General features: G+C 45.3%; 2 protein-coding genes across 3 annotated transcripts in view; one reads left to right on the top strand and one right to left on the bottom strand.

The window, feature by feature from the left end:
- Positions 1–5,175, bottom strand: part of ccdc142 (coiled-coil domain containing 142) — a 63,487-nt gene extending 58,312 nt beyond the window's left edge. The window contains exon 1 of the mRNA XM_062981905.1: positions 5,024–5,175. The gene's annotated coding sequence lies outside the window, so the exon portion shown is untranslated. The remainder of the gene's footprint in view (positions 1–5,023) is intronic.
- ttc31 (tetratricopeptide repeat domain 31) lies at positions 5,063–24,805 on the top strand. 2 transcript variants are annotated; one of them, XM_062981923.1, is made up of 16 exons: positions 5,063–5,294; positions 10,813–11,063; positions 11,497–11,592; positions 11,700–11,756; positions 12,613–12,792; positions 14,205–14,336; positions 14,478–14,532; positions 14,783–14,873; positions 15,125–15,266; positions 15,366–15,470; positions 16,013–16,076; positions 16,304–16,436; positions 18,294–18,368; positions 18,567–18,669; positions 22,385–22,533; positions 24,086–24,805. In XM_062981923.1, exons 1-15 carry the CDS (start codon positions 5,078–5,080, stop codon positions 22,493–22,495), a joined length of 1,812 nt encoding a protein of 603 aa, XP_062837993.1. In that variant the 5' UTR covers positions 5,063–5,077; the 3' UTR covers positions 22,496–22,533; positions 24,086–24,805. The 2 variants fall into 2 exon arrangements, with proteins under 2 accessions (XP_062837993.1, XP_062837991.1); XM_062981921.1 differs by having other exon boundaries at positions 12,592–12,792.
- Positions 24,806–25,404: the final 599 nt, after the last annotated feature.

The following is a 25,404-nucleotide window of genomic DNA, read 5'->3' as shown; positions in this document are numbered from 1 at the left end:
GGACGCATTGGTGAGCATTCTTTGGGTTCGTTCACTTAGCCAATTACAGATCCACCTAAACGTAGTTTTGCCTAGCCTACATTTAACTAGTTTGTTTGCCAAAGGCCTTACTGAAATCCAGATACACTACATCCACGGCATTCCCTGGACATCTATGTTGCTGTCACCATTTCACATGTGTACGGTTGCTAATTTACCACCTTCTTCTGCTGATCATCTTTATAAAGGATAGAAGTTGTTTCCTGTAACTGTTTGGATACTAATGCTCGAGGATATTGCTTAGAGCATTTTCCATCAATCATGCAGGGTGAATTAGGATTCAGTATACTGCAAGGTCCATATATCATATTTTTCATCACAAATTCATGCAAATTCCTATTGACATTGGCATCAGGTACTTCAGTGCAGATTACATCATCAATTCTGTGTGAAGTGATTTTGTTATAGAGCCAGATTAGTATATGTGCGTGTGGCAATCCTCCCTTTTGCCAATCCACTGAGTACATCCAGCAGCGCACAGACCCAAATACTTCATTTTTGACCAAGAAATCCACCAGCGATTTCAGCTTCTGTCTGAAAACATGTGCTGTGATGTCATGTGTATTCACTAGTGATTGCTCAAAAAGTAAGAGCTGTTGGATATCGTACCAAGCTGGATTGCATGTGAATGTAATTTCTCTGGTTGCTGGTGAACTATAACTACCATAAATCAAGGTCTGTTTCCCTTAAACATTTCCAGTATTTTCTGTTGGTCATGGGGAGTCTGTGTGCCTAGTTTTGCCCTGGTCCATAATTTGTGTGGGTTCTCAGTGGTCTATTGAAGTTGGAGCTGAATCAGGTGATGATACTTTAAATCTCACCATTCATGGTCCATCCTTCTCCTATCAGCACCAGAACATAAAGTGGGTATTGGGGTGTCTGTGTGCCAAATATGGTCTATGTCTATCATTCGTTGAGGTCACAGTGGTCTGATTTGGGCCAAGGAACTGCATATCCCATCATCCATGGTTTATCCTACCTAACCACACTAGGACGTAAAGTGGGGCAATATTACTTTGGCGATTCCTCATAGCTCGAGGATGATGGCCCTCCAAGTGTAGTGTCTTGGCGGTGGATGGATAGGGGGCTGTGGAGACTGATTCTTGACGCTCATGTTCTTCCGCATTGAAGACATTGGTTTCCAGATGGAAAGTGGTCCCGGTCAGGGTTGGCTTGATGCGCCTTCCTCTGGGCATGTTTCTCCCTTTCACCCTCCATTCGTGCTTCTTCAAATTCTGCAGCACTGCTGGTCACAGCTGACCTCCAGTTAGAGCACTCAAGGGCCAGGGCTTCCTAGCTCTCTCTCGGTGTCTATGCCACAGTATTTAAGTTTGGCTTTGAGCCCATCTTTACATCTCTTTTTGTCTACCAACATTATGTTTCCTGTTCCTGAGTTGGGAGTATAGTAACTGCTTTGGGAGACAGTGATCAGGCATTCAGACAATGTGGCATTCAGTCCAGGGGAGTTGATGGCGTAGGAGCATAACTTCAATGCTGGTGCTCTTTACTTCTTCCAGCATGCTGACATTTGTCTGCCTGTCTTCTCAAGAGATTTGCAGGATCTTTCAGAGGAAACGATGACGGAATCGTTCCAGGAGTTGAGTCCACGTTTTGCAGGCATATAGCAGGGTTGGGAAGACCATTGCTTTATAAACAAGCACCTTGGTCTCCCTACGGGTGTCCCGATCCTCAAACACTCTCTGCTTCATTCGGAGAAATGCTGCACTCACAGAGCTCAGGTGGGACATTGAACGGGGGGGGGGGGGGGGGGGTCTGTGTGCCAGGTTTGGTCTTGATCTGTCATTGAGGCAAGTTGCAGTGGCCTGTGGGAGTTAAAGTGATTGAAAGCACTGCATAGGGCTGGGCTGTGGCGCAGCTGGCTAGTAACCAGCTGCAATAAATCACTACTGACCAAGAGGTCATGAGTTCGAAGCCCGGGTCGGGTTAAGCCCCCGACCATTAAATAGCCTGGCTTGCTGTTGACCTATGCAGCCCCGAAAGACAGTTGCATCTGTCAATTAGGGAAATTTAGGTACGCTTTATGCGGGAGGCTGATTTAACTAATTTACAACATCATAACACTGCCAGCAAAACACGAGGAAAGGAGAGGGGAGGCCCTCCTCTCGCTTCCGCCCTCCTCACAACTGCGTTTGGTGGGGACAAGAGAGAGGGCCTTCTCGGCCGTGGCCCCCCGACTCTGGAACTCCCTCCCCAGGGATATTAGGTTGGCTCCCTCTCTATTTTCCTTCAGGAAACAACTGAAGACTTGGATGTTTCAGCAGGCTTTTGGAGATACAGTCATTAATTAATCAGCCCCAGAGGGTTTTTAATCATCTATCCTGTATTTATTACGGTCTTGCCTTTTATGTGTTTTTAATGTAATTTTTTTTATCCTGTATTGTTGTTTTAATTGATATATTGCATTACTGTTTTATCTGTTTTATATTGTGATTGTATTGTTACTTATATTTTGTCCTTGTGTTGTTTGGGCCTCTGGCCCATGTAAGCCGCCCCGAGTCCCCACGGGGAGATGGTGGCGGGGTATAAATAAAGTTTTATTATTATTATTATTTTATTAATGAGGAAGTACAGCCACCAGTGGACAGTGAAGCAACAGCTCCCCCTGTGGCCGGAATCGTGAAGCTGAAAAAAAAAAGTTAAATGCCTCTGTGTCTGTCTATATATGTTGTTTGTCTGTTGGCATTGAATGTTTGCCATATATGTGTTCATTGTAATCCGCCCTGAGTCCCCTTCGGGGTGAGAAAGAAGGGCGGAATATAAATACTGTAAGTAAATAAATAAATATCCCATCATCTGTGGTGTTCACTCCCCTGAACTCATGATTAAAACATGCGCGTACTGGTATGCCATGTTGTGTCAAAATTTCAAGTTGATCAACCGACTACTTTTTTGAGTTCTGTGCACACAAACATTATTATTATTATTTCTGTAGATATTATTATCATTCCTGTAGTGCAGGTGTGGACCAATTTCGTCCCTCTAGGTCAGGGGTCCTCAAACTTTTGAAGCAGAGGGCCGGTCCACAATCCTTCAGATGGTTGAGGGGCCAAACTATCATTTGAAAAAAAAAATACGAACAAATTCCTATGCATACTACACGTCTTATTTGTAGTGCAAAACAGCAGCAACAACAACAACAATGAAATAATAATACAATATTTAAAAATGAAAACAATTTTAACCTACATAATCCTATCAGGATTTCAATGGAAAGTGTGGGCCTGCTACTGGCCAATGAGATAGTCAAGTTAATTAGGATTGTTGTTGTTGTGTGCCTTCAAGTCATTTTAGACTTTGACTGAGCTGAAGTTTAAAATTAATTATTCATTTACTGCATTTATTTACTACATTTATATCCCACCCTTCTCACCCTGAAGGGGACTCAGAGCAGCTGTATGTACATACAATATATTATAATATTAGCATAGCACAATATTAGCATTATATATTACTATATTGAACTATACCATGATACTGTAATATTCTATGTAATATATAACATATAATTAATATCAACACAACGACGTTGTATGGCACAGCAAATAAGATAGATATGCTGGATTTCGTTTCGCAAAACCACAAGTCGAACACTTCCCAAGTGTCTAGGACTGTGTGATGTATTTTCTGATGATGTGTGCAGATCCCAGTAGGGTGGCCTTTTGCAGTTGGCAGATGGTGATTTTGTCAATGTCTATTGTTTCCAAATGCCGGCTGAGATCTTTTGGCACAGCACCCAGTGTGCCCATCACCACCGGGACCACCTGTACTGGTTTCTGCCAGTCTTTGAAGTTCAATCTTGAGGTCCTGATAGCGGCTGAGTTTTTCCTGTTGTTTTTCATCTATGCGACTGTCACCTGGGATGGCAACATCAATGATCCAAACCTTGTTCTTTTCCACAACTGTGATGTCTGGTGTGTTGTGTTCCAGAACTTTGTCAGTCTGGATTCGAAAGTCCCACAGTATCTTTGCATGTTCATTTTCCAATACTTTTGCAGGTTTGTGATCCCACCAGTTCTTTGCTGCTGGGAGGTGGGACTTGAGGCATATTAATATTATTATATGGTATTATATTATTAATATAATAATTAATATTATTATACTAGCTGTGCCCGGCCACGCGTTGCTGTGGCAAAGTGGTGGTGGTATTGGTTAAAAAATGTTGTGTAATTTTTATTTGATGTTATTTGTATTTTTAATTAATTTTATTGTAAGTTATCTTTTTATTTATTATATTTTATTATTTTCTTGTATAATTTTAAGTTATTTTTTGTTATTATGGTATTTTATTGTATTAATTTTTTAGTGTTTTTTTTATTATTTTTATTGGGTTGCTAGGAGACCAAGTTGGAGGAGCTTAGCCTTCTAGCTGGCAGCAATTGGATAAAAACAATTATTCCTCTCCCTCTAATTAAGACTTCATTTTTCTTTTCTTTTTGTTGTATCAACCTAGAGGCATGGATGAGGGGTTGTGCTGTCAATTTTCGAGGTTGTGGGGTGTTTACTTTTGTTGTTTTGTCCGCTGCCGTGATGCCATCAGTCTTTTATATATATAGATGGTATTATTATTAGTATTATATTATATAACATAATATTATTATCAATATTATATGTATATACAATATATTATATTATTAAAACTGATATAAAAATATTATATTATAAAACTGAGGGCGGGGGCCAGGTAAATTACCTTGGAGGGCCGCATCTGGCCCCCGGGCCTTAGTTTGGGGACCCCTGCTCTAGGTGTTTTGGACTTCAACTCCCACCATTCCTAACAGCCTCAGGCCTCTTCCTTTTCTCCCTCAGCCGCTTAAGCGGCTGAGGGAGAAAAGGAAGAGGCCTGAGGCTGTTAGGAATGGTGGGAGTTGAAGTCCAAAACACCTAGAGGGACGAAATTGGTCCACACCTGTTGTAGTGTAACAGGTAAAGATGGATACACCTGAGAGGAACCGTCACAGCCTACCTTCGTCCTCCTTTGGAAACAAGGCCGGCGGATTTCCGGTTCCGGGAGGCTGCAATGCGAAGGGGCCGGCCGCCAGAGGGCGCTGCGGTCCGGCCGGAAAAGGCGTCTCCGCGCGCTCCTCGGTCCGGCAGCGCCTCCTTCCGCCGCCCGCACTTCCGCTTGTGCAGGCCTGCCATGGAGAGCAGCAGCGGGGAGGAAGAGGGCGAGGAGGACTGTGAGGAGGCCTACCTCCGGCACCGGCGCCTCTGCCAGTACGGAATCCCCTGCCGAGGTGAGGAGTTGGGGGAGGCCTCTGCTCCACAATAGGCCAGGCCTGGCCCAACTTGGGCCCTCCCTCCCAGGTGTTTTGGACTACAACTCCCACAATCCCTAGCAGCCTACCATTTAGGAAACGCACCGGATTTATTTATTTATTTATTTCAAATATTTCTATCCCGCCTTTCTCACCCGGAGGGACTCAGGGCGGCGTACCATTGGCAACAATTCGATGCCGATACATCATTAAAAACAACAACATATAAAAAATATATTACAACCAATTAAATCTATATATACAAAAGAGTGATGGCATCACAGCAGCGGACAAAACAACAAAAGTAAACACCCCAAAACCTCGAAAATTGACATCACAACCCCTCATCCATGCCTCTGGGTTGATACAACAAAAAGAAAAGAAAAATAAAGTCCTAATTAGAGGGAGAGGAATAATTGTTTTTATCCAATTGCTGCCAGTTAAAAAGCTAAGCTCCGCTCACTTGGTCTCCTAGCAACCCACTCAGCCCAGGGAACCCTTTACCTTAACTACCACCAATTCCTCAATACTTTATTTCCCATACCGCCATACTTCGCCACAGCAACGCGTGGCCGGGCACAGCTAGTACAGTATAAAATGTAAAACATAAAACATATGCTTAAAATCCGTTCGTCCAATATCCTCCAACTTTATCCATATAACAATCTGGGTCGTCTTTATCATGTGTTGTCCGGATAATGTGTTGTCGAAGGCTTTCATGGCCGTTATCGATAGATTCCTGTGAGTTTTCCGGGCTGTAGGGCCATGTTCCAGAAGCATTCTCTTCTGACGTTTTGCCCACATCTGTGGCAGACATCCTCAAAGGTTGTGAGGTCTCGTGGAAACTGGTCATGTGGGGTTTATATAGCTGTAGAATGATGTCCAATTCTAGGTTTATGTGCAATGGTTCCGTGGAAAAGTGGTTTTAAGTAACTATATGTTTTAGCTGACTTATGTATTTTATGTGTTGTATTTTATGAATAGTTGTTAATGGTTTTAAATGTGTTGTTGTTTTATTGATCTGTTTGGCATTGAATTTTGCCGGTTGTTGTAAGCCGCCCTGAGTCCCCTCGGGTGAGAAGGGCAGGGTAGAAATGTTGTAAATAAATAAATAAAATGTCCAGGATGGGAGAAAAAACTCTTGTCCGCCTGATGTAGGTGTGAATGTTGCCGTTGTTCAGCTTGATTAGCATTGAATGGCCTTGCAGCTTCAAAGCCTGGCTGATTCCTTTGTTGGGAGGTGCTAGCTGGACCTAGAATCATAGTGTTGGAAGAGACCTCATGGGCCATCCAGTCCAACCCCATTCTGCCAAGAAGCAGGAAAATCACATTCAAAGCACCCCCAACAGATGGCCATCCAGCCTCTGTTTAAAAGCCTCCAAAGAAGGAGCCTCCACCACACTCTGCGGCAGAGAGTTCCACTGCTGAACAGCTCTCTCTCACATGGAGGAAGTTCTTCCTAATGTTCAGGTGGAATCTCCTTTCCTGTAGTTTGAAGCTGTTGTTCCACGTCCTAGTCTCCAGGGCAGCAGAAAACAAGCTTGCTCCCTCCTCCCTATGACTTCCCCTCACATCTTGATCCATGGCCCTCCTCGTGTCTTTTCTCGGCCTTCTCTTCTGTAGGCTTAACATGCCCAGTTCTTTAAGCTGCTCCTCATAGGTCTTGTTCTCCAGATCCTTGATCATTTTAGTCCCTCTCCTGGACACCTTCCAGCTTGTCAACATCTCCTTCAATTGCCCAGAATTGGACACAGTGTGATTCCAGGTGTGGTCTGACCAAGGCCACACCTAGAACAGAAAGGGAGCAAGACGTCCCTGGATCTAGGCACTAGACATAATCCCATTGGCTTTTTTAGCCACCACATCACATTGTTGCCTCATGTTTAACTTGTTGTCCACGAGGACGTACTGCTAACAAGCCAGGAGTCCCCCACTCTGTATCTTTGCGTTTCCTTTTTTTCTGCCTATGTGGCGCATCTAGCATTTGTCCCTGTTGAACTTCATTTTGTTATTTTCGGCCCATCTCTCTAATCTCTTAAGATCATTTTGAATTCTGCTCCTGTCTTCTGGCGTATTAGCTATCCCTCCCAAGTTGGTGTCATCTGCAAACTTGATTATCATGCTTTCTAACCCTTCATCTAAGTCATTAATAGCCCTGATTGTTTCCTGTCTTGAATTCCCCTGTTTTCTGAGTGTTGTTCTTTATTTACTGTCCTGATCTTAGAGGGGGTTTTTTACTGGTAGATTTTGTTCATTTTCATGGTTTCCTCCTTTCTGTTGAAACTGTCCACATGGTTGTGGATTTCAGTGGCTTCTCTGCGTAGTCTGACATGGGGGTTGTTAGAGTGGTCTAGCATTTCTTTGTTCTCAAATAATATTCTGTGTCCAGGTTGGTTTATCAAGTTTTCTACTATGGCTGACTTCTTTGGTTGAAGTTGACTACATTTTGCCTGGTAACAGACTGGCAGCCAGTGGAGTTGTTGCAGCAGGGGGGGTTCCCCACCCCCTTAGCCAGCCCCAGTGAGCAACCTGGCTGCAGCTCTTTGGACCAGCTGAAGTTTCCGTGCACTCTTCAGAGGTAGCCTCACATAGAGCGTGTTACAGTAATCCAGGCAGGATGTCACTAAGGCATGGACCACCATGGCCAGATCTGGCTTCATAAGGTTGGCGCACAGATACCTGCCTCCAGGTTCAGTGCTGAGTCCAGGAGGACCACCAAAGTGCTGCAGACCTCTGTCTTTGGGAGGAGTGGGATCCCATTCATCCAGCTCAGGCTGGGCCCTGTTCCCTAGTCTGCTTTCCAACTGAACAGGAGCACCTCTCTCTTGCCTGGGCTAGGGTTCAGTTTGTTTGCCCTCATCCAGTCCATTACTGATGACAGGCACTGGTTTAGAATCAGAACAGCTCCTTGGCATTAGGTGGGAAGGAGTAGTAGAGATGGGTGTCATTTGCATACAGGTGGCACTGTACTTCAAAACTCCGGATGACATCTCCCAACCGTTTCATGTATATGTTAAAGAGATTAACAGCCAGGGGTTCAAACAGGAGTTCCCCAGCACCACCTTCTGGGTAAGGCCCTCAGGAAGTAACAGAGCACTCTTACTCTCGCTCTCCCCCCCGCCTCTCTCTTTCTGTCTCTTCTTGAAGCCAAACATACCAGGAATAAAAATCACATTAAATCAACTAACCCAAAGTTCATTAAAGTGGATAAGACCAAAATGGATAGCAACCTCCCAAAGCAAACAAGAGCACAAGGCTCAGAGGCTTCTCGCTTGAAGCCCTCAAGCCCTGTAGTCTCACTAGCGCTCCCTTTGGCATTGGTTTCTAAATCAAATTGCTACTCTTATGTCAAAGTGAAAACTGGGCCTAGCGACAGTTCTTATCTCAAAGCACTTTAAAGTTGAGATGCTCTTAAGTAGAAGTTCTACTGTATTTGAAGGAATGTTGTAAGGAAGAGGAAGCAGGCTTGTTTTCTGCTGCCCTGGAGACTAGGACTCAATGGAGCCATGGGTTCAAATGACAGCAAAGGAGATTTCGCCTGAACATTAGGAAGAACTTCCTGACTGTAAGGAAAGCTGTTCAACCGTGGAACTCTCTACCTCGGAATCTGATGGAAGCTTCTTCTTTGGACGCTTTTAAACAGACTGGATGACTAACTGTCAGGGGTGCTTTTCCTGCCTGGCAGAAAAGGGTTGGACTGGATGGCCTTTGGGGTCTCTTCCAACTCTATGATTCTAAGTGTGGCTGCACATTGATGTTAACCAAAGGACAAATGCTATGGCAACAATATCCCTTAACAGCCAAATCTTTTAAAAAAATTGCAGCAGATTTTCTGAGCTGCTACTGCAGAGAATAAGAGCCTTGGCCACTGGTACCCTGCTGGTGTTGTATGCACATGTGTATATTCTTTCCCAGGTGGTTGTACTTTCTGTAGCTGTGGCATGACACCTGTGTTCACAGCTGCACCAATGAAGTTCTGCAAGTGGAGCTGTTGCACCTGCAGTCGGCACACTTGATTTGGACATAACATTTATCAGGGCCTTTGTGTTCCTCCTTCCCTGAATGGCAGAAACAGCCCAGAAGGAGGCCATCTTCAGATAGATAGATTGCTGACAAGGAACATGCGTGAAAACCCTAATTTTTCTACCCCTTAGACCAGACATGGACAGATTTCAGCACTCCATGTGTTTTGGACTTCAACTCCCACAATTCTTAACATCCTACTAGCTGTTATGAATTGTGGGAGTCAAAGTCCAAAACACCTGGAGGGCCCAAGTTTGCCCATACCTGCCTTAGATATGCACTTTAATATCTAAATATGCACTTTATCTATTTACGAATTTGTTACTCATAATGTACACCTTCCTTATCCATTATTGCAACCTCATTGTTTTTAATTTGATATTTTAATTCTGTGTTGTGTTTTTTCGCCTATTGTGTATATTTTATTTTATTACTGGTTTTTGTTGTTGTCCTTTGATGATATTTTATCATCGCTTGTATTTTGATTTTGCTGTAAGCCGCCCCGAGTCCCCTTCGGGGGAGATGGAGGCGGGATATAAATAAACTTATTATTATTACAGTAGAGTCTCACTTATCCAACTTAAACGGGCCGGCAGAACGTTGGATAAGTGAATATGTTGGATAATAAGGAGGGATTAAGGAAAAGCCTATTAAACATCAAATTAGGTTATGATTTTACAAATGAAGCACCAAAACATCATGTTAGAAAACAAATTTGACAGAAAAAGTAGTTTAATACGCAGTAATGTTATGTTGTAATTACTGTATTCATGAATTTAGCACCAAAATATCATGATGTTTTGAAAACATTGACTACAAAAATGCGTTGGATAATCCAGAACGTTGGATAAGTGAGTGTTGGATAAGTGAGACTCTACTGTATTATTATTATTATTAGACCCTACCCTCTCGAGTTCATCTGCAAACTTCCCAGTCAGTTTAAACCAGTTCTCACTATCACTCCTTTCTCAAGCCAAGTGATTTCTTATCAGTCCATTCTCATGCTAGGCTTGCAGATGTCCAGATGTTTACATATTTCTCTCTGTGGCCTCAAAACTGGTATGTGTAAGCTCTGAAGTTCCAGCAACAGCAGATAAATCCATGACAAAGGCTGCACAGGGTTGGTGGTTCAACAGAAGGGTTGCACATCTTAAACAACATGGAACAACATTGTTTGTCTCATGCAAGTTTGATGTAGAGCAATGATGCAAATCTGTGTTTGGGCCTCTTAATCCCAGAAACCCTTACTGCCAGCTTGTCCAATGGTCAGCAATTCTGTGAGCTGAAGTCTTAAATGCCTGGAGGACTGCAGGTTGTGCAGGCCTGGTGTAGAGCCTGGGCTAAACAGAGGGATCCCCAGCTGCTCTGCTGCAGGAGAGTGACCTTTCTGAGGGGGGCTTTGCATCATTCCCCAGCTTCATTGCTCCTCTTGCCCTCAAAAGCTCACACTTGCCACATGGTGGTCCTTTTGCAGAAATCAGCGGAGAGATTTGCTGGTACTGTGAAGAAGAAGATTATTTTGGCTCTGAAGACTGGGAGGACTGCAGTGAGGAGCCAGAGGCAGAAGACAAGGCCCAAGGGGTCACACAGGGCACCTTCTGCGGATTTAAGAAGTCTTTTCTTTGCAAGTCACCTTCTACCCCTCAGCAGCCATCACATCGCAGTGGACCAGACTGCCAACTCCTGGACATCATACTGCCGCGGAAGCAGCAACTCACTGCTGAGGTGAGGCAAGTGGAGGCCTCCCTTGGGCTCATCCTTTCCCCTTTAGGATTCCAGCTGCAGGTGGAGAAGGGAACTTTTTTTACCATGTCAGGAGCAACTTTGAGAAACTGCAAGTCACTTCTGGTGTGATAGAATTGGCCGTCTGCAAGGACGTTGCCCAGGGGACACCCAGATGTTTTGATGTTTTTACCATCCTTGTGGGAGGCTTCTCTCATGTCCCCACATGGAGCTAGAGCTGATTGAGGGAGCTCATCCACGCTCTCCTCGGGTTGGATTCGAACCGGCAACCTTCAGGTCAGCAACCCAACCTTCAACCCAGGCACAGTGTCAGGAGACTGTGGGTATGTGGCACCCGTTGGTGGGTAGGCATGAGCACGCATGCACTTTCTTCTTGTGGGTGAGGATCCCAGGTCAGTGGTTTTCATTCCCTTAGGAAGTGGAGAAAAACGCCGAAGAGTTAGTTGCAGAGGAGGAGCGGATCAAGAGGGAGGCGGAGAAAAAAAGAGAGAAGAAGAAGCAAAAAAAGAAGGTAGCACTCTTTCTGCAGCACATTTCTGGGGAGTGGGACAGACTCTTCCAACAGCAGAGATGCATGGGGTTGAAGTGAGCAGGACACTTGCCTTCTCTCTTCTCCAGAGGCAAAAGGACAGGAAGAGGAAAGAGAAGAATGGCCAGGAGTCCAAGGATGAGTCGGTGAGTGGAGGAAGCAGCTTTTGCTCAAGTGGTGGGTGGGCCCTTTTGCTCCACTCAAACTCCAACAGCCTCCTAATTTCCTGCTACCAGTGACTTCTGTTGGGTGAGTGGGCTTATTAACAAAAGACCCCATCTCCATAAGTGTATAGCAGAGTAACTTATCAATAGCAGTAGCCAAAAGTGATAAAAAAAAACACAGACCAATGTTATCTCTTCCTAGGAGGCTTGTCTTTATACGGTAGCAAAATAATATGGTTGCACTATTTACAAGAACAAGATTTCTGCAACTCAAATGAAGTTATTTATACTTCCATGTTTGCTTCCATGCTGGGCTTCTTTCTTATGAAGATAAACAGCTTTGCTCTCACAGAGCCTCCTCTCTCAATGAATTTACACAGGAGCTTCACACATTAGCTTTACACTTAGCAGCCTTCACACTGGAGCTTCACACATGAGACATCTCACACAGAGGCCTACCTCATACTGAGGCATCTCTCACAATGAGGCCTTCTCTCACTGAGGCTGACTAACACTGAGGCGTTCTAACTCTCCTCAGGATGACACTAGCTTTGGCCCACTAATTCTAACAGACTTCGGCCTACTTAGACTCCTCAGGGTGACACTAGCTTATTTAGCCCTTTCGGCACTTGACTCACATTTTTGCAATTAAAAATGCCTAGTTAATTTTTATTTTTTCTGAAAACTTTACCCTGATACCAGTTCTAGGGAAGCTAGCCTTGATTGGTCAGAGACCTAACATGGAAAGGGTTGTGCTGGTTTCCCCAACTCTGCCTCAAAAGCCTGGAAATCAGTTTGCTCACCACTCCCCTTATAGGCTGGGCCTCTTTCTTTGAAGGCAAAGTCTCCATGCGAGAGGGATGTGGACGATCAAGGCTCCTTGGCTGCTCTTCCAAGCACATCATCTGGAGCTGGACTCCTGGACTCTGAGGAGGACTCCCTGGAAGCCTCTCCAGGTGGGAGCCCCAGTGCGGAGGCAGAGGAAGAGGGGGCAGAATCCCCAGGAGCCACAAGGGAAGTGAGTTTGCACTGGATGGTCTGCATTCTGGGTTGGAGGTGGGGGTGGTTGACAGACAGAGAAAAGGGGCTTGTTCTTACTGAGGGAGAGCAGCAATTGGGCTCACTGTCCTCTCCACCTTGACTTGTTTTTGTTGGATGAGTGGGCTTATTATCAAAAGACCCCTTCCCATAAACATATAACAGAGTAACTTAGCAGCATAACCCAGCACCAGCAGTCAAAAGTGTTCAAAAGAACAAAAACACAGAGACCAATGTTACCTCTTTCTTAGGAGGCTTTTCTTTGAAGCAAAATAATATGGTTGCACTATTTACAAAAACAAGGTTTCCATAACACAAAGTTCTTTATACTTCCTTCTTTGCTTCTACGCTGGGCTGCTTTCTCATTTATTTATTTATTTATTTATTTACAGTATTTATATTCCGTCCTTCTCACCCCGAAGGGGACTCAGGGCAGATCACATCACACATATAAGGCAAACATTCAATGCCTTAACATAGAACAAAGACAGAGACAAACACAGCTCCGAGCTGGCCTCGAACTCATGACCTCTTGGTCAGAGTGATTTGTTGCAGCTGCCTGCTTTATCAGTCTGCGCCACAGCCCCTGTTTATGAAGATAAACAGCTTTGCTCTCACAGAGCCTCCTCTCATACCAAATTTACACAGGAGCTTCACACAGCAGACTTCACACTGGAGCTTCTCTCACCGAAGCTTCTCACACTGAGGCCTTCTCACCCTCCTCAGGATGACACTAGCTTTGGCCCACTATTTATTTATTTATTTATTTACAGCATTTCTACCCCGCCCCTCTCACCTGAGGGAACTCAGGGCAGCTTACAACAACCGGCAAAATTCAATGCGAAACAGATGAATAAAAACAGCAACACATTTAAAACCATTAACAATAATCAATAACTAACTGTAAAAGGCTTTGTCCTACTTACTCTCCTCAGGGTAATGCTAGCTTATTTAATCCTTTCAGTGCTTGACTCACATTTTTGCAATTAAAAATACCTAGTTAATTTTTAATAGTTCTGATAGTTTTGAGGAGGATAAAAATGACACATGCACACCCAATATAATTCTGATTTACACATGTGATCATGGAAAGGGCCAGAGCTTTAACCCGCATTCTTTTGCAGAATTCTTGATTAGGTTCCTTCCCACCCCACCTCCCAGTGTTCTTTCTTAGCATTTCTTTTGTTGAAAATGGGGATGGATTGTGCTGCCATCTATGCCAGGATTTAGTCGGAAAAGAGGGGATGGTCCTCTGTGGGCATTTGGCCATATGCTGCTGCTTGTTGTGGAAGACGTGCGCTTCCCCACATCCCTGAATGCAAAGGGAAAGTCATTCAAGAGGCCCCAGAGCACTTGTGCTGGAGAAAGGTTCTTGTTCTTCCTTGTCTGCAGGAGGAGCTGGACCTGAGCAGCACTTTTGTCTCGAAAGCGCTCCTCAAGGTGGGATCAAAGCAATTGCTGCCCAAGAAGGAGGTGCCGGCCAAGCCTAGCAAGAAGGAGGTGGAAGGCAAAAAGAAGCCAGAGGTGAGATCGGGCCTTGTCCGGCATCTGGAGGGGGCTGGAGAGCCTGGCAAGGTTTCCAAGAGGGTGCAAGGGGTCCTTCGCTGGGTGCCATCTATGCTTAGGAAGAGAGCTCTCACCGTGGCCACTCTTGTCTTCTCGCAGGTCCCGAGGGCCAGGCCTCAGGAAGCTGCCATGGAGCACAGCCTGGTGCTGGCAGGTGAGCTAAGAAGGCTGGAGAGGGCCTGGGGGGGGGGGGGAGGGTGTGCCTCCTGTCTGGTTGCCCTTCAGGCCAGTCTCTGGGAAGGAGACAGAGCTCAACTGTGGAATCTGGGATGCCGCAGTGCGATCCTCTCCCTCTTTCCCAGGGGCTTTGCAGTGATATTTGGAGGGGCATTTCACCTTAGGAGTGCTCAGAAGGTTTCCCCCCACATTTTCTTTTCTGTGATCCTCTTGCTCTACATGTCAAGGTTGTGGGAATGACACTGCAAAGCAGGGGTGCTACCAGGACGCAGTGCTTCTTTTCACGGAGGCGATCAAGCTGAATCCCCGGGAATACAGGTGAGGCGGCTGTCCGCTGGGCCAGTGTCCAGATCCTGGGCTTTTGTTGGATTGCTCATTGCAACAGCCTCATTCCTGGTACAGGGATTGCTGGTTTGCAGGAATGTCCTGCAAAACTGAGGGTGGCTTTGTCCCCCTCCTGCCCCCTCCCCATTCCTTGACTTTAAATGAAACCATTTTAGAGCATATCTAAGCCATTCTTGTTGTTACGTTCTGACCACCCACCCACCCTCCTCTCTCTTCCTGCTCAGGTTCTTTGGGAACCGCTCCTTCTGCTACGAGAGGCTCCAGTGCTACGCAGAGGCCCTGTGTGACGCCCAGCTAGCCCTCAGCCTGCAGCCCGGCTGGCCCAAAGGCCTCTTCCGCCAGGGCAAGGCCCTCATGGGCCTCAAGGTACCAAGGGCCTTATTTGTAGGTGCTCCTCCTCAGGGCAATGGAGGATGTGGTGTGTGCTGGGCGTGCAGCAGAATGGCCTCTCTCCTTTCTCCCTAGAGATACGCTGAGGCAGCCAGAACTTTTGAGGAGCTCATGCGGCTGGAGGATTTCCGAGGGGATGCTGCCATCCAGCTGAAGCGCTGCCAAGCCCACTGCCTGCTGGTGAGGCAGAGAAAGGCTCTTATGGGTGGAGGTGTTTGGCTTGGCCTGGGGCTGCACAACCCACGGGGCTCCTGGCTCCTAGCTGTGCTCCCACGACGTCTGTTGGCCCTGTCCATATGGGTGGGATAGCTTTAGAGTGGACAGAACGAGTCTGTTTGTCCTTTTGACCGCTCAGCTGAGGGAAAGGGGGGCAGATAGATTAATGTCCTGCTCTGCTGCCCACACTTTTGCTGCTAAGGCTCCTTCCTCGTGTCATCAGCCCCAGAGAGGTGTGTATGTGTGTCAGTGCAAGGAGAGTGCCAAAGAGTGTCAACCCTGGCAGCCTGACCTAGGGACAAAAAAACCTGACGTTGGAGGATTTATCAGATCCTTGGAATCAGAATGGTGGCCTTCCTTTAAGCAGGGACTCAGTCAGACTTTGGTTTTCACTGAAAACATACAGCATTCCCTCTCCTGGAGACATTTGGGGAGAGGGCACTTTTTATGCCTGTGATCCATGCGCAGGCTCCTGAGGCTGATCCTCCTGTCCTTTCTCTCAACAGGAGAATAGCAGCTGCCTGCCCAGGTGGAATATCCCTCCCAGAGAAGCCCTGCTGCCCTGGCCTGGTAAGTAGTCCCTGCTACAGGAAGGGGCAGAGGCTCAGCTCCAGCTTGTGTTCCTTGGGAGTAATGGGTGTCTCAGTGGATGGTGGCTGCATTGGGAGCTGCAGCATCCCTATTTGTAGATGGAGGGAATATTAGGGAATCTGTCTGGGATGGAACCCAGACCCTGCTGCCCCTGAATGGCCTGGTCTCACCTTCTTCTCCCTCCTTCCCTTTGTCTTCTGGGCCAGGTGAGCAGCAAGGAAGGAAGCCTGTCCCAAGCAGCAACAGCAGTGCCCAGGCAGGAGGACACCTGGCGCCATTCATGGTCACCAACTCGCAGGGCAAAGTAATCCAAATTTCGGCTGCTCAGGTGCCGGCCAAGTGAGTGTCTTGTGGGAGTGACAGCGGGGGAGCAGCTTGAGTTGGGGGGAAGTGGAGACCACATGGCTTTGTTGCTGAACTGTTGTGGTTGTGAGATGCCATAAGACCTTCCCCACCTCTCCAGGGCCACTGACGGCATAGGGATTGCAAGGCCAATTGTGCAAAGAGTTAGGTAATACCATATAGGAAAAAAGCATTTCTCAAGTGAAGCAGCAACAAAAGCAGTAGCAGCAGTTTAGCTGATCAGAAGCTGCTTGGGCCAGCAGTAGAGCGAAAGAGATTCTGCAACACAGGAGCAGAGTCAAGCTTTAAAGGTTACAAAAGACTCTTGAAAGAACTACCTATCTAGATAGGAAAGGTAGGGCTTAACTATCTAATCTCTCTCTGGAGACATCTTGTCTCTGTCCATTCTCACAGGAGGAGAGCGAAATGGAGGACTTGGGGGCTTATTATGTGCTCAGAAAAAGAGGCATCCCTAAGAAGTATCAGTTCAACAAGGATAGGCAGTCAAAGAGGCCAATGGAGGAAGGGCTTTCCTTGCCAGCTAACTCAGCTGCCCAACTACATCCTTGATCAGGGCTATAAACGTGTGCAGGAAACTGAATCTGGGGCTATCCAGCAAGACCTGGGTGTGCAGCAGGAGGGTCCCCCATCTTCCCTGCAATGGGAAGAATGACTGGCTGACTCTATTGGAAATGACTGCACCCAGTCTCTGGAAACACAATCCTTTTGGAAATAAATGGCAATCATAACCTTATTGAAAAGGAAAAATGATGTCATATCTCTTTGGCAAACGTGAATCTCCATGAACATGTGGAAACCACCTTTTGAAAACCACTAGTCAAGAAAATCATGACCTTATTAGAAGTCAACCCTTTGAACAAGTGATATTTATAAGCATTCATGTCATGGCACACAGGGAGCTCAGCTATTAAACTGAAGAGATTTAACCATGAGATTTGAACTTTGATAAAAAACAAAGTCTTCTTTGAAAAACAACATACCTTGTTTACTCACAAACATCTTGTATTAATTCACCATACAGGCACATTTCTTACTGAAGTTCAGATATAGATAGAATGTAGTTCTCTTGTGTGTTGAGTAAACAGGATATCATTCTTAATCAGCAGTCCATAGTCTTTAGGTATAGTTGTACTCACTGAAGTCCATAAGTCATACTTCTCTATTGAAGTTCAAACAGCAACATGCACCCACTTCCACTGAGGTGTGATGCAAACAGGCATCCACTTCCACTCGGGTGTGATATAGACTTAACATGTTGAAGTCTATAATCACACATCCACCTCCACTGAGGTGTAAAACACACTGAATACAAAATGGAGTCCTGAGTCTGAACATGCTCAGTACAAATCACATGTCTATAACCCTTCCCACATCAAAGAGGGATAGTCAAACTGGCAAATCAACATACACAGTAATAAGGTAAAGGTAAGGTTTTCCCCTGACGTTAAGTCCAGTCGTGTCCAACTGGGGGTTGGTGCTCATCTCCATTTCTAAGCCAAAGAGCCGGCGTTGTCCGTAGACACCTCCAAGGTCATGTGGCCGGCATGACTCCATGGAGCGCCATTACCTTCCCGCCGGAGCGGTACCTATTGATCTACTCACATTGGCATGTTTTCGAACTGCTAGGTTGGCAGGAGCTGGAGCTAGCAGCGGTCGCTGCCGCCACTCCCGGGGTTTGAACCTGGGACCTTTCAGTCTCCAGCTCAGTGCTTTAACGCACTTCGCCACCGAGGCTCCTATATACATAGTAATACAGGTTAGCAAATATATACATTAACAAATGAACAGTGAAAAGCTTCGGAAGTTGCTATTTCCAACAGACTCTTGTTTCAGGGAGTGGTTTCCGGTGTGGGTGGGGAACCTCGTCCAAGCAGTCACCGAGGAGGTCCTGCTGCGCTACTTCCTGCCGTAAGTATTCACCTTCTTCCCTGTTTCTGAAGCTCCCCCCAAAATCTTTCTCCTGGGCTGTAAATGTGCAGCCACCCTCGCCCCATAATGACTAGAAAGCAGAAGGGCTGCCTGGACAGCAGAGGGGTCCTGTTTCCCAGCACCCTCCTCCCAATGGCCCTTGCAGGCAGATTTACACTTCCTCTACTTTGGACACAGGTTTGGTCCCATCGCTTCCATCCGCTGCCTCCCTCGGAGGTTCTGTGCCTTCATCAACTACACACGCCGGGAAGCAGCTGAAGCGGCCTTTGTAGCATTACAGGTACGCAGTGTCACAAATATTAAAAATTAAGTAGGTATTTTTAATTATAAAAATGTGAGTCAAGCACTGAAAGGATTAAATGGATGCAATGACTGCAAAAGCTGCCGTTCAATATAAGAAGGCGTGCCTGTAGCTTAGAAGGCTTAAGTGTGATAAAATATGCTCAGTGTGAGAGAGGCCTCAGTGTTAGTAGGTCTCAGTGTGAGAAGGCTTCAGTGTTTAAAGACCTGGATGTGAGGAGAGAGAAGCTCCAGTGTGAAGGCTGCTGTGTGAAACTCCTGTGTAAGTTCATTGTGAGAGTAGGCTCTTTGAGAGCAAAGTTAGAAGCTGTTTATCTGCGTCAGAAAGAAGCCCAGTGTGGAAGCAAAGAAGGAAGTATAAAAAACTTTATTTGTGTTGTGAAAACCTTGTTTTTGTAAATAATAATAATAATAATAATAATAATAATAATAATAATAATAATAAAAACTTGATTTATACCCCGCCACCATCTCCCCAATGGGGACTCGGGGCGGCTTACATGGGGCCATGCCCAGGACAATACAATATAGCAAAATATAAAAACAACATATCATAATACAATTAAACAATACAATAAATAATAATGTACAGTACAACACAAAGTCAAAAAAGCAATATAACAGGGCGGGCCACATGAACACTCAGTTAAAACTTGGGGAGAGAAAGAGATAAGAATTAAAAAATAAAATAAATAAATAAATAGTGCAACCATATTATTTTGCTACAAAGAAAAGCCTCCAAAGGAAGAGATAACATTGGTCTCTGTGTTTTTGTTCTTTTTATCTTTTTATCACACTGCTGCTAATAAGTTACTCTGCTATACGTTTATGGGGAGGGTCTTTTGTTAATAAGCCCACTCACCCAATATGCAGTATTGGGATTTTTAAAAGTAAACAGCAGTGAAAATAAGTAGCAGCAAAATATAGCCGCTTCAACAGAGCAGAAGTTTTGTAGTACAGCAGGAGCAAATGAGCTTTTGTAATGAAAGGAGCAGACTCGGGTTTTTAAAGTTCCAAAACTCCTATTTCTATATACAACAGCAACAATTCTTTATTGATTAGTCACTTTTGACCATATCAAAACATGTAAAACATACAATACGTACACACTTACGCATACATACAATAAAACCATGTAAAGATACAAAACATCCCGACCTGCGGCCTAATAACCCGCTCCTAGACAAATACAGAGTAAAAAGGTTAAAATTAGTAATTTCCTAAGGAGAGGTTTGAACAAGGACAGGGGTAAGTAAAACAAGTGTCTTGTCCGTAGAAAATTTTAAGTTTGGATTTTGTTAGTGACAATAATGTATCCGCTCTCAGCTTCCATCTTCTCACGAATGGCCAGCGCTTTTTGTGTAAAAAGGGCCAGTTTTAAAATAGAGTTTTTATCTGAACCCTGTAGAAGGATATGCAATTTCTATATATGAAAGTTAGTGTCCAGCTATCTAACTATCTCTGGAGACTTGTTGTCATGCTGTCTCCCTCCTCTCTCTGGAGAACAAAGGAAGGCAGAGGCTAAATTTGCTTGAGATCTCTAACTCAGGAAAATAGGTTTCTCCCTCAGAGTATCAGTCTAAGTCAGGAAAGGGGAGGAGAGAATAGCGAGGCAGACCCAGAGGATAATGTGGGGTAGGTTTTTCCCTACAAGCTACCTCAGCTGCCTGTCTATCTCCTTGAGAATCATAAACCTGTGCAGGAAATGCTTGACTTCCAAGAAGCAGTAGCCACAGTGCTGATGTTTTTTGTGAGGAGTCCATTGGAGATGCCACAAAGTCAAAAGAGGCAGCCTTGGTTCATTGACAATGGGATTTCCAGTGCCAGGAAGTCTGTGTGTAGCTCCAAAGTGGCCTAGCAGCATTTTGCGTCCCATATTTATTTAAAGGATTACACTCAGTGTAAACTCTGCAGAAGATGCTTCAGTTATGCTCCACAAAAAGGAAACACATCTTGTTTAGCAAGTCTTGCAAATGCTGATTTGTGATCAGTGGATGTTTGATGTTCAAACCCCCACTCAGCTGCAGAGACCCACTTTAACAAGTCCTCTCTCAGCCTCAGAGGAAGGTTGTGGTGGCAAAACACCTCGGAAGAAAGAACAGGACCATAGAAATGAGAAAAGAGCCAAAAAGAGTATCCAGGCTGAGATTCTGCACGGAAAGGTGGGAGCTGCAAATGAATCAAAAGCAGCCAAGGGAATGACCTGATACAGCTTTGATGCGGCTGCTGCTGCTGTTGTTGCTGCAGGTCAACTCCAACTTCCGAGGTCCCTTTTCTAGGACTTTCTGGACAGGATTTCTTCTGAGGTGTTTTGCCACCACAGCCTTCCTCTGAGGCTGAGAAAGGACTTGTTAAAGTGGGTCTCCGCAGCTGAGTGTGGGTTTAAACATCAAACATCTACTGATAACAAACCAGCATTTGCAAGGCTTGCTAAACAAGCCGATTTTCCTTTTTGTGGAGTATAACAGAAGCATCTTCTGCAGAATCCACTGTAAACACTGCATGTACAGTAGAGTCTCTCTTATCCAACACCCGCTTATCCAACGTTCTGGATTATCCAACGTATTTTTGTAGTCAATGTTTTCAATACATCATGATATTTTGGTGCTAAATTTGTAAATGCAGTAATTACTACATAGCATTACTGCGTATTGAACTACTTTTTCTGTCAAATTTGTTGTATAACATGATGTTTTGGTGCTTAATTAGTAAAATCATAACCTAATTTGATGTTTAATAGGCTTTTCCTTAATCCCTTCTTATTATTCAACATATTCGCTTATCCAAGCTTCTGCCGGCCCCTTTAGCTTGGATAAGTGAGACTCTATTGTAGTTGGGGTTGTTGTATGTCTTTCGGGCTGTGTGGCCATGTTCCAGAAGCATTCTGTCCTGACGTTTCGCCCACATCTATGGCAGGCATCCTCAGAGGTTGTGAGGTATGGAGAAAACTAAGCAAAGAGGTTAATATATATCTGTGGAAAGTCTAGGGTGAGAGAGGTCAGTGTGAATGCTGTGTAGTTAATCACTTTAATTAGCATTGAAAAGCTTATCTGCTGTCTTCTTCCTGCCTCTGGGGCATCCTTTGTTTAGAGTCGTTAACTGCCCTTGGTTGATTCATGTCTGGAAATCCTCTGTTTTCAGAGTATTGCTTTTTATTTACTGTTCTGATTTTTGAGTTTTTTAATACTGGTAGCCAGTATTTTCAATGCTAATTAAAGTGATTAACTACACAACATTCACACTGACCTCTCTCACCCTAGACTTTCCACAGATATATATTAACCTCTTTGCTTAGTTTTCTCCATACCTCACAACCTCTGAGGATGCCTGCCATAGATGTGGGCGAAACGTCAGGAGAGAATGCTTCTGGAACATGGCCACACAGCCCGAAAGACATACAACAACCCTGTGATCCCGGCCATGAAAGCCTTCAACAACACATTCTACTGTAGTTGCTAACACATTCATATACATGTCTTAAGACATCCACTAGGTGGCATCCTGGAGCCTTTTAGTTTTACCATATTTTTCGTGACCCCAACATTGAGTTAAGGGGACCCCATGTGGTGTCAGGACCCACAGTTGAAGAAGCAATGTTTGATTGACAATTGGAGAGGAATCTTGTCTGACTTCAGCACTGACCATGAAGGGTTTGTTTGATTTTTCCCTTTTTACTACCCCCCCCCCCAATGCAGAACATTGAGGTGGAAGGAAACAAGATTGTGCTGCAGCTCAAGCACCCAGTCCATGCCACGCCACCCCCCATCAAGACTCCTGGGAGCATCCGTCAGCCGCCAAAGGCATAATCAAGGGCCTCTGGGTCACAGTGGCTGCCAAAGCTAAGGTAGGTGGGTGGAGTGGGGTCGTGTTCTGACAAAGTGGGGGGAAGGCTTCAGAATGAGCATTGAGGTCCAGTTGCTGCTGGTCGTGCAGGGAAGACTGCCTTGTTTAGCCCATGACTACTTAAACTTTTCACTCAGAATCCCTTTTGGCCTGAGAAATTTTTATGTGGCCTTAGGTATATAAAATTGGTATAAAAACCAAACATATCCTCATAACAAGCCGGCATGTGCAAGGCTTGCTAAACAGTCTCTGGGCACATTTCCCTTTGGAAATAAATTTATTTATTTATTTATTTACAGCATTTATATTCCGCCCTTCTTTCTCACCCTGAAGGGGACTCAGGGCGGATCACATTACACATATAAGGCAAACATTCAATGCCTTTTAACATAGAAAAACAAACAAACATAGGCTCCGAGTGGGCCTCGAACTCATGACCTCCTGGTCAGAGTGATTCATTGCAGTTAATTGCAGCTGGCTTGCTCTCCCGCCTGCGCCACAGCCCGGGCCCAATCATAACCTTATTGAAAAGGAAAATTGATGTCATATCTGCTTGGCCAATGTGAATCTCCATGAACATGTATGTGGAGACCACCTTTTCAAAACCACTAGTCAAGAAAAGCATGACCTTGTTAGAAATCAACCCTTTGAACAAGGGATATTCATAAGCATTCGTGTGATGGCACACAGGGAACTCAGCTGTTAGACTGAAGAACCATGTCTTTGAACTGCCAAGGACAAAGACATGCCACTACAAAAGTATATTTGGTTAGCAGAGGATGGTTGTTTCTTTGGAGTTGAAATTGTAGTTGCAATTGTAATTGCCCAAAGGTATACACTCTTGAAACTTCATAGTTTAAAATATGCACTCAGAAATAAAAAAAGTCTTCTTTGAAAAATAACATATCTTGTTTACTCGCAAACATCTTGTATTAATTCACCATACAGGCGCATTTCTTATTAAAGGTCAGTTATGGATAGGATGTGGCTTCTCTCTGTATGTTGAGTACACAGGGTATCATTCTTAATCAATAGTCCATAGTCCTTAGGTATAGTTGTACTCACTGAAGGCCATAAGCATACTTCTCTATTGAAGTCCAAACACATACATGCATCCACCTCCACTGAGGTGTAAAACAGACAGACATCCATCTCCACTGAGGTGTTAAGCAGACTGACTACAAAATGGAGTCCTGAGTCTGAACATGCTCAGTACAGTCACATATCTATAACCCCTCCCACACCAAAGAGGTACAGTCAAACTAGCAAATGATCAAACACAGAATACAGGTTAGCAAATATATACATTAAGACATAAATAGTGAAAGACTTTGGAGGTTGCTGTTTCCAGCAGTCGCGATCCACAGTTCAACCCACAGTGGTCTAGAACCTCTAGAACCAGTGGCAGAATACACTAGCTTGGGGGATTTGAAGCAGCAGGAGGGCTGTGGTGGTGTTAGTTTATCCTAAAGGCAGTTGGGGAGGATGTTGAAGCTAATGGGGCCAAGGGAGGCCTGAATGCCGGCAACCTTTCTCTGCTCTCTCTCCCCCAGGACCCGGTCCAGTCGTCCCTGGCTCTGAAGTCTTGGATACTTTTCTTGTCAGAAAAGACGCTGCTGGGCTTTGTGCAGGGCTGTAGTGGGGAGGGGGGCACAGGTGTCCATTGTCTCCTGCGTGGAGGGAAGCCAAAGACGAGGCATCCACAACCTCAGGAAACTTGCTTACACGGCGGGGGGAAGTTGGGGTGAGTTGGCCCCATTGCTGCTCTGCCCCCTCTGCCATGCTTTGGTTTATATCAGAGCAAGATGGGAGGGTTGGAAATGGAGTCTGGGCACAGCAGATGAGTCCTTCAGTTGCCCCAGTTGGGGGGGGGGGGGGGGGGGTTACTCTCAGGGGCCCATTGGGTCAGCATAGGGGGCAAGGCCCCCGCAGCCTCCTTCCCTGGGGCAGGCATACCTCAAACCCCTCCCTCGACTGCCTGTCTCTCGGGGCCTTGGTCTCTGTCAATGCTGACATTGCAGGGATCCTTCTCCCAAAGGTGCCTTGAGGGCAGCCGGAGCTGAGCCCACCGAGACTTTGCCAAAGGCCTTCTGCCACAAACCTGCTGGATCATTTGGGGAAGAGAGGGCTTTGCGAATGTGGTTTGGCTCCGTGGGGGGAACAAGGGCAGTTTGGAGTCGTGTGGCGCAATGCATACTGTATCAGTGCAGAGATCGGGACCTGTTGCTGCCATGTTTTTTCTACACTGTTCACAATAAATGTACTAAAAAAGCCCTCCCTTCTGGCCTCATCTGCTTGTCCCGTCCTCCTGCCTGGCAGAATGGGGTTGGGCTGGATGGCCCTTGGGTCTCTTCCACCTCTGTGAGTCTAGGGCAGGGGTCCCCAAACTACGGCTCGCGGGCCACATGCAGCCCATCGAAGCCATTTATCCGGCCCCCACGGCACAGAGGCAGAAAGGGGTCTCTTCCAACCCTCTCTATTATTACAAAAGTATGACACAGCAAACAAGATAGATATGCTGGATTTCATTTCATGAAATCACAAGTCAAACACTTCCCAAGTGTCTAGGACTGTGTGATGTATTTTTGGATTATTATTATTATTATCATTATTGACATAAAGACAGAGTATGAGACAAACGAGATCTAAATGCTGGATTTCGTATCACAAAATCACAAGTCGAACACTTCCCAAGTGGTGGTGGTGGTGGTGTTATTAAATATTATTAACATTGAGGCTGGGCAGCCATCTCTCAGGAGTGCTTTGCTTGTGCTTTTGGTGCACAAAGGCAGAAGGGGGTTGGGCTAAGTGGCGCAAGCGGTCTCTTCCAACCCTTATTATTTTATTATGACACAGCAAACAAGATAGATAT

The sequence above is a fragment of the Anolis carolinensis genome, chromosome 5 (assembly GCF_035594765.1).
Source record: "Anolis carolinensis isolate JA03-04 chromosome 5, rAnoCar3.1.pri, whole genome shotgun sequence".
Taxonomy (NCBI): Eukaryota; Metazoa; Chordata; class Lepidosauria; order Squamata; family Dactyloidae; genus Anolis; species Anolis carolinensis.
Note: the sequence above shows the minus strand (reverse complement) of the source record. Positions and strands in the feature narration are given on the sequence as shown.

Coding starts and splice junctions, on each gene's coding strand:
- ttc31 (XM_062981921.1), top strand. CDS start 5,078: ATGCGAAGGGGCCGGCCGCCAGAGGGCGCTGCGGTCCGGCCGGAAAAG. Junction 15,471..16,012: donor GCCAAGCCCACTGCCTGCTG/GTGAGGCAGAGA, acceptor TTCTCTCAACAG/GAGAATAGCAGCTGCCTGCC. Junction 18,670..22,384: donor CGGCCTTTGTAGCATTACAG/GTACGCAGTGTC, acceptor CCCCCAATGCAG/AACATTGAGGTGGAAGGAAA.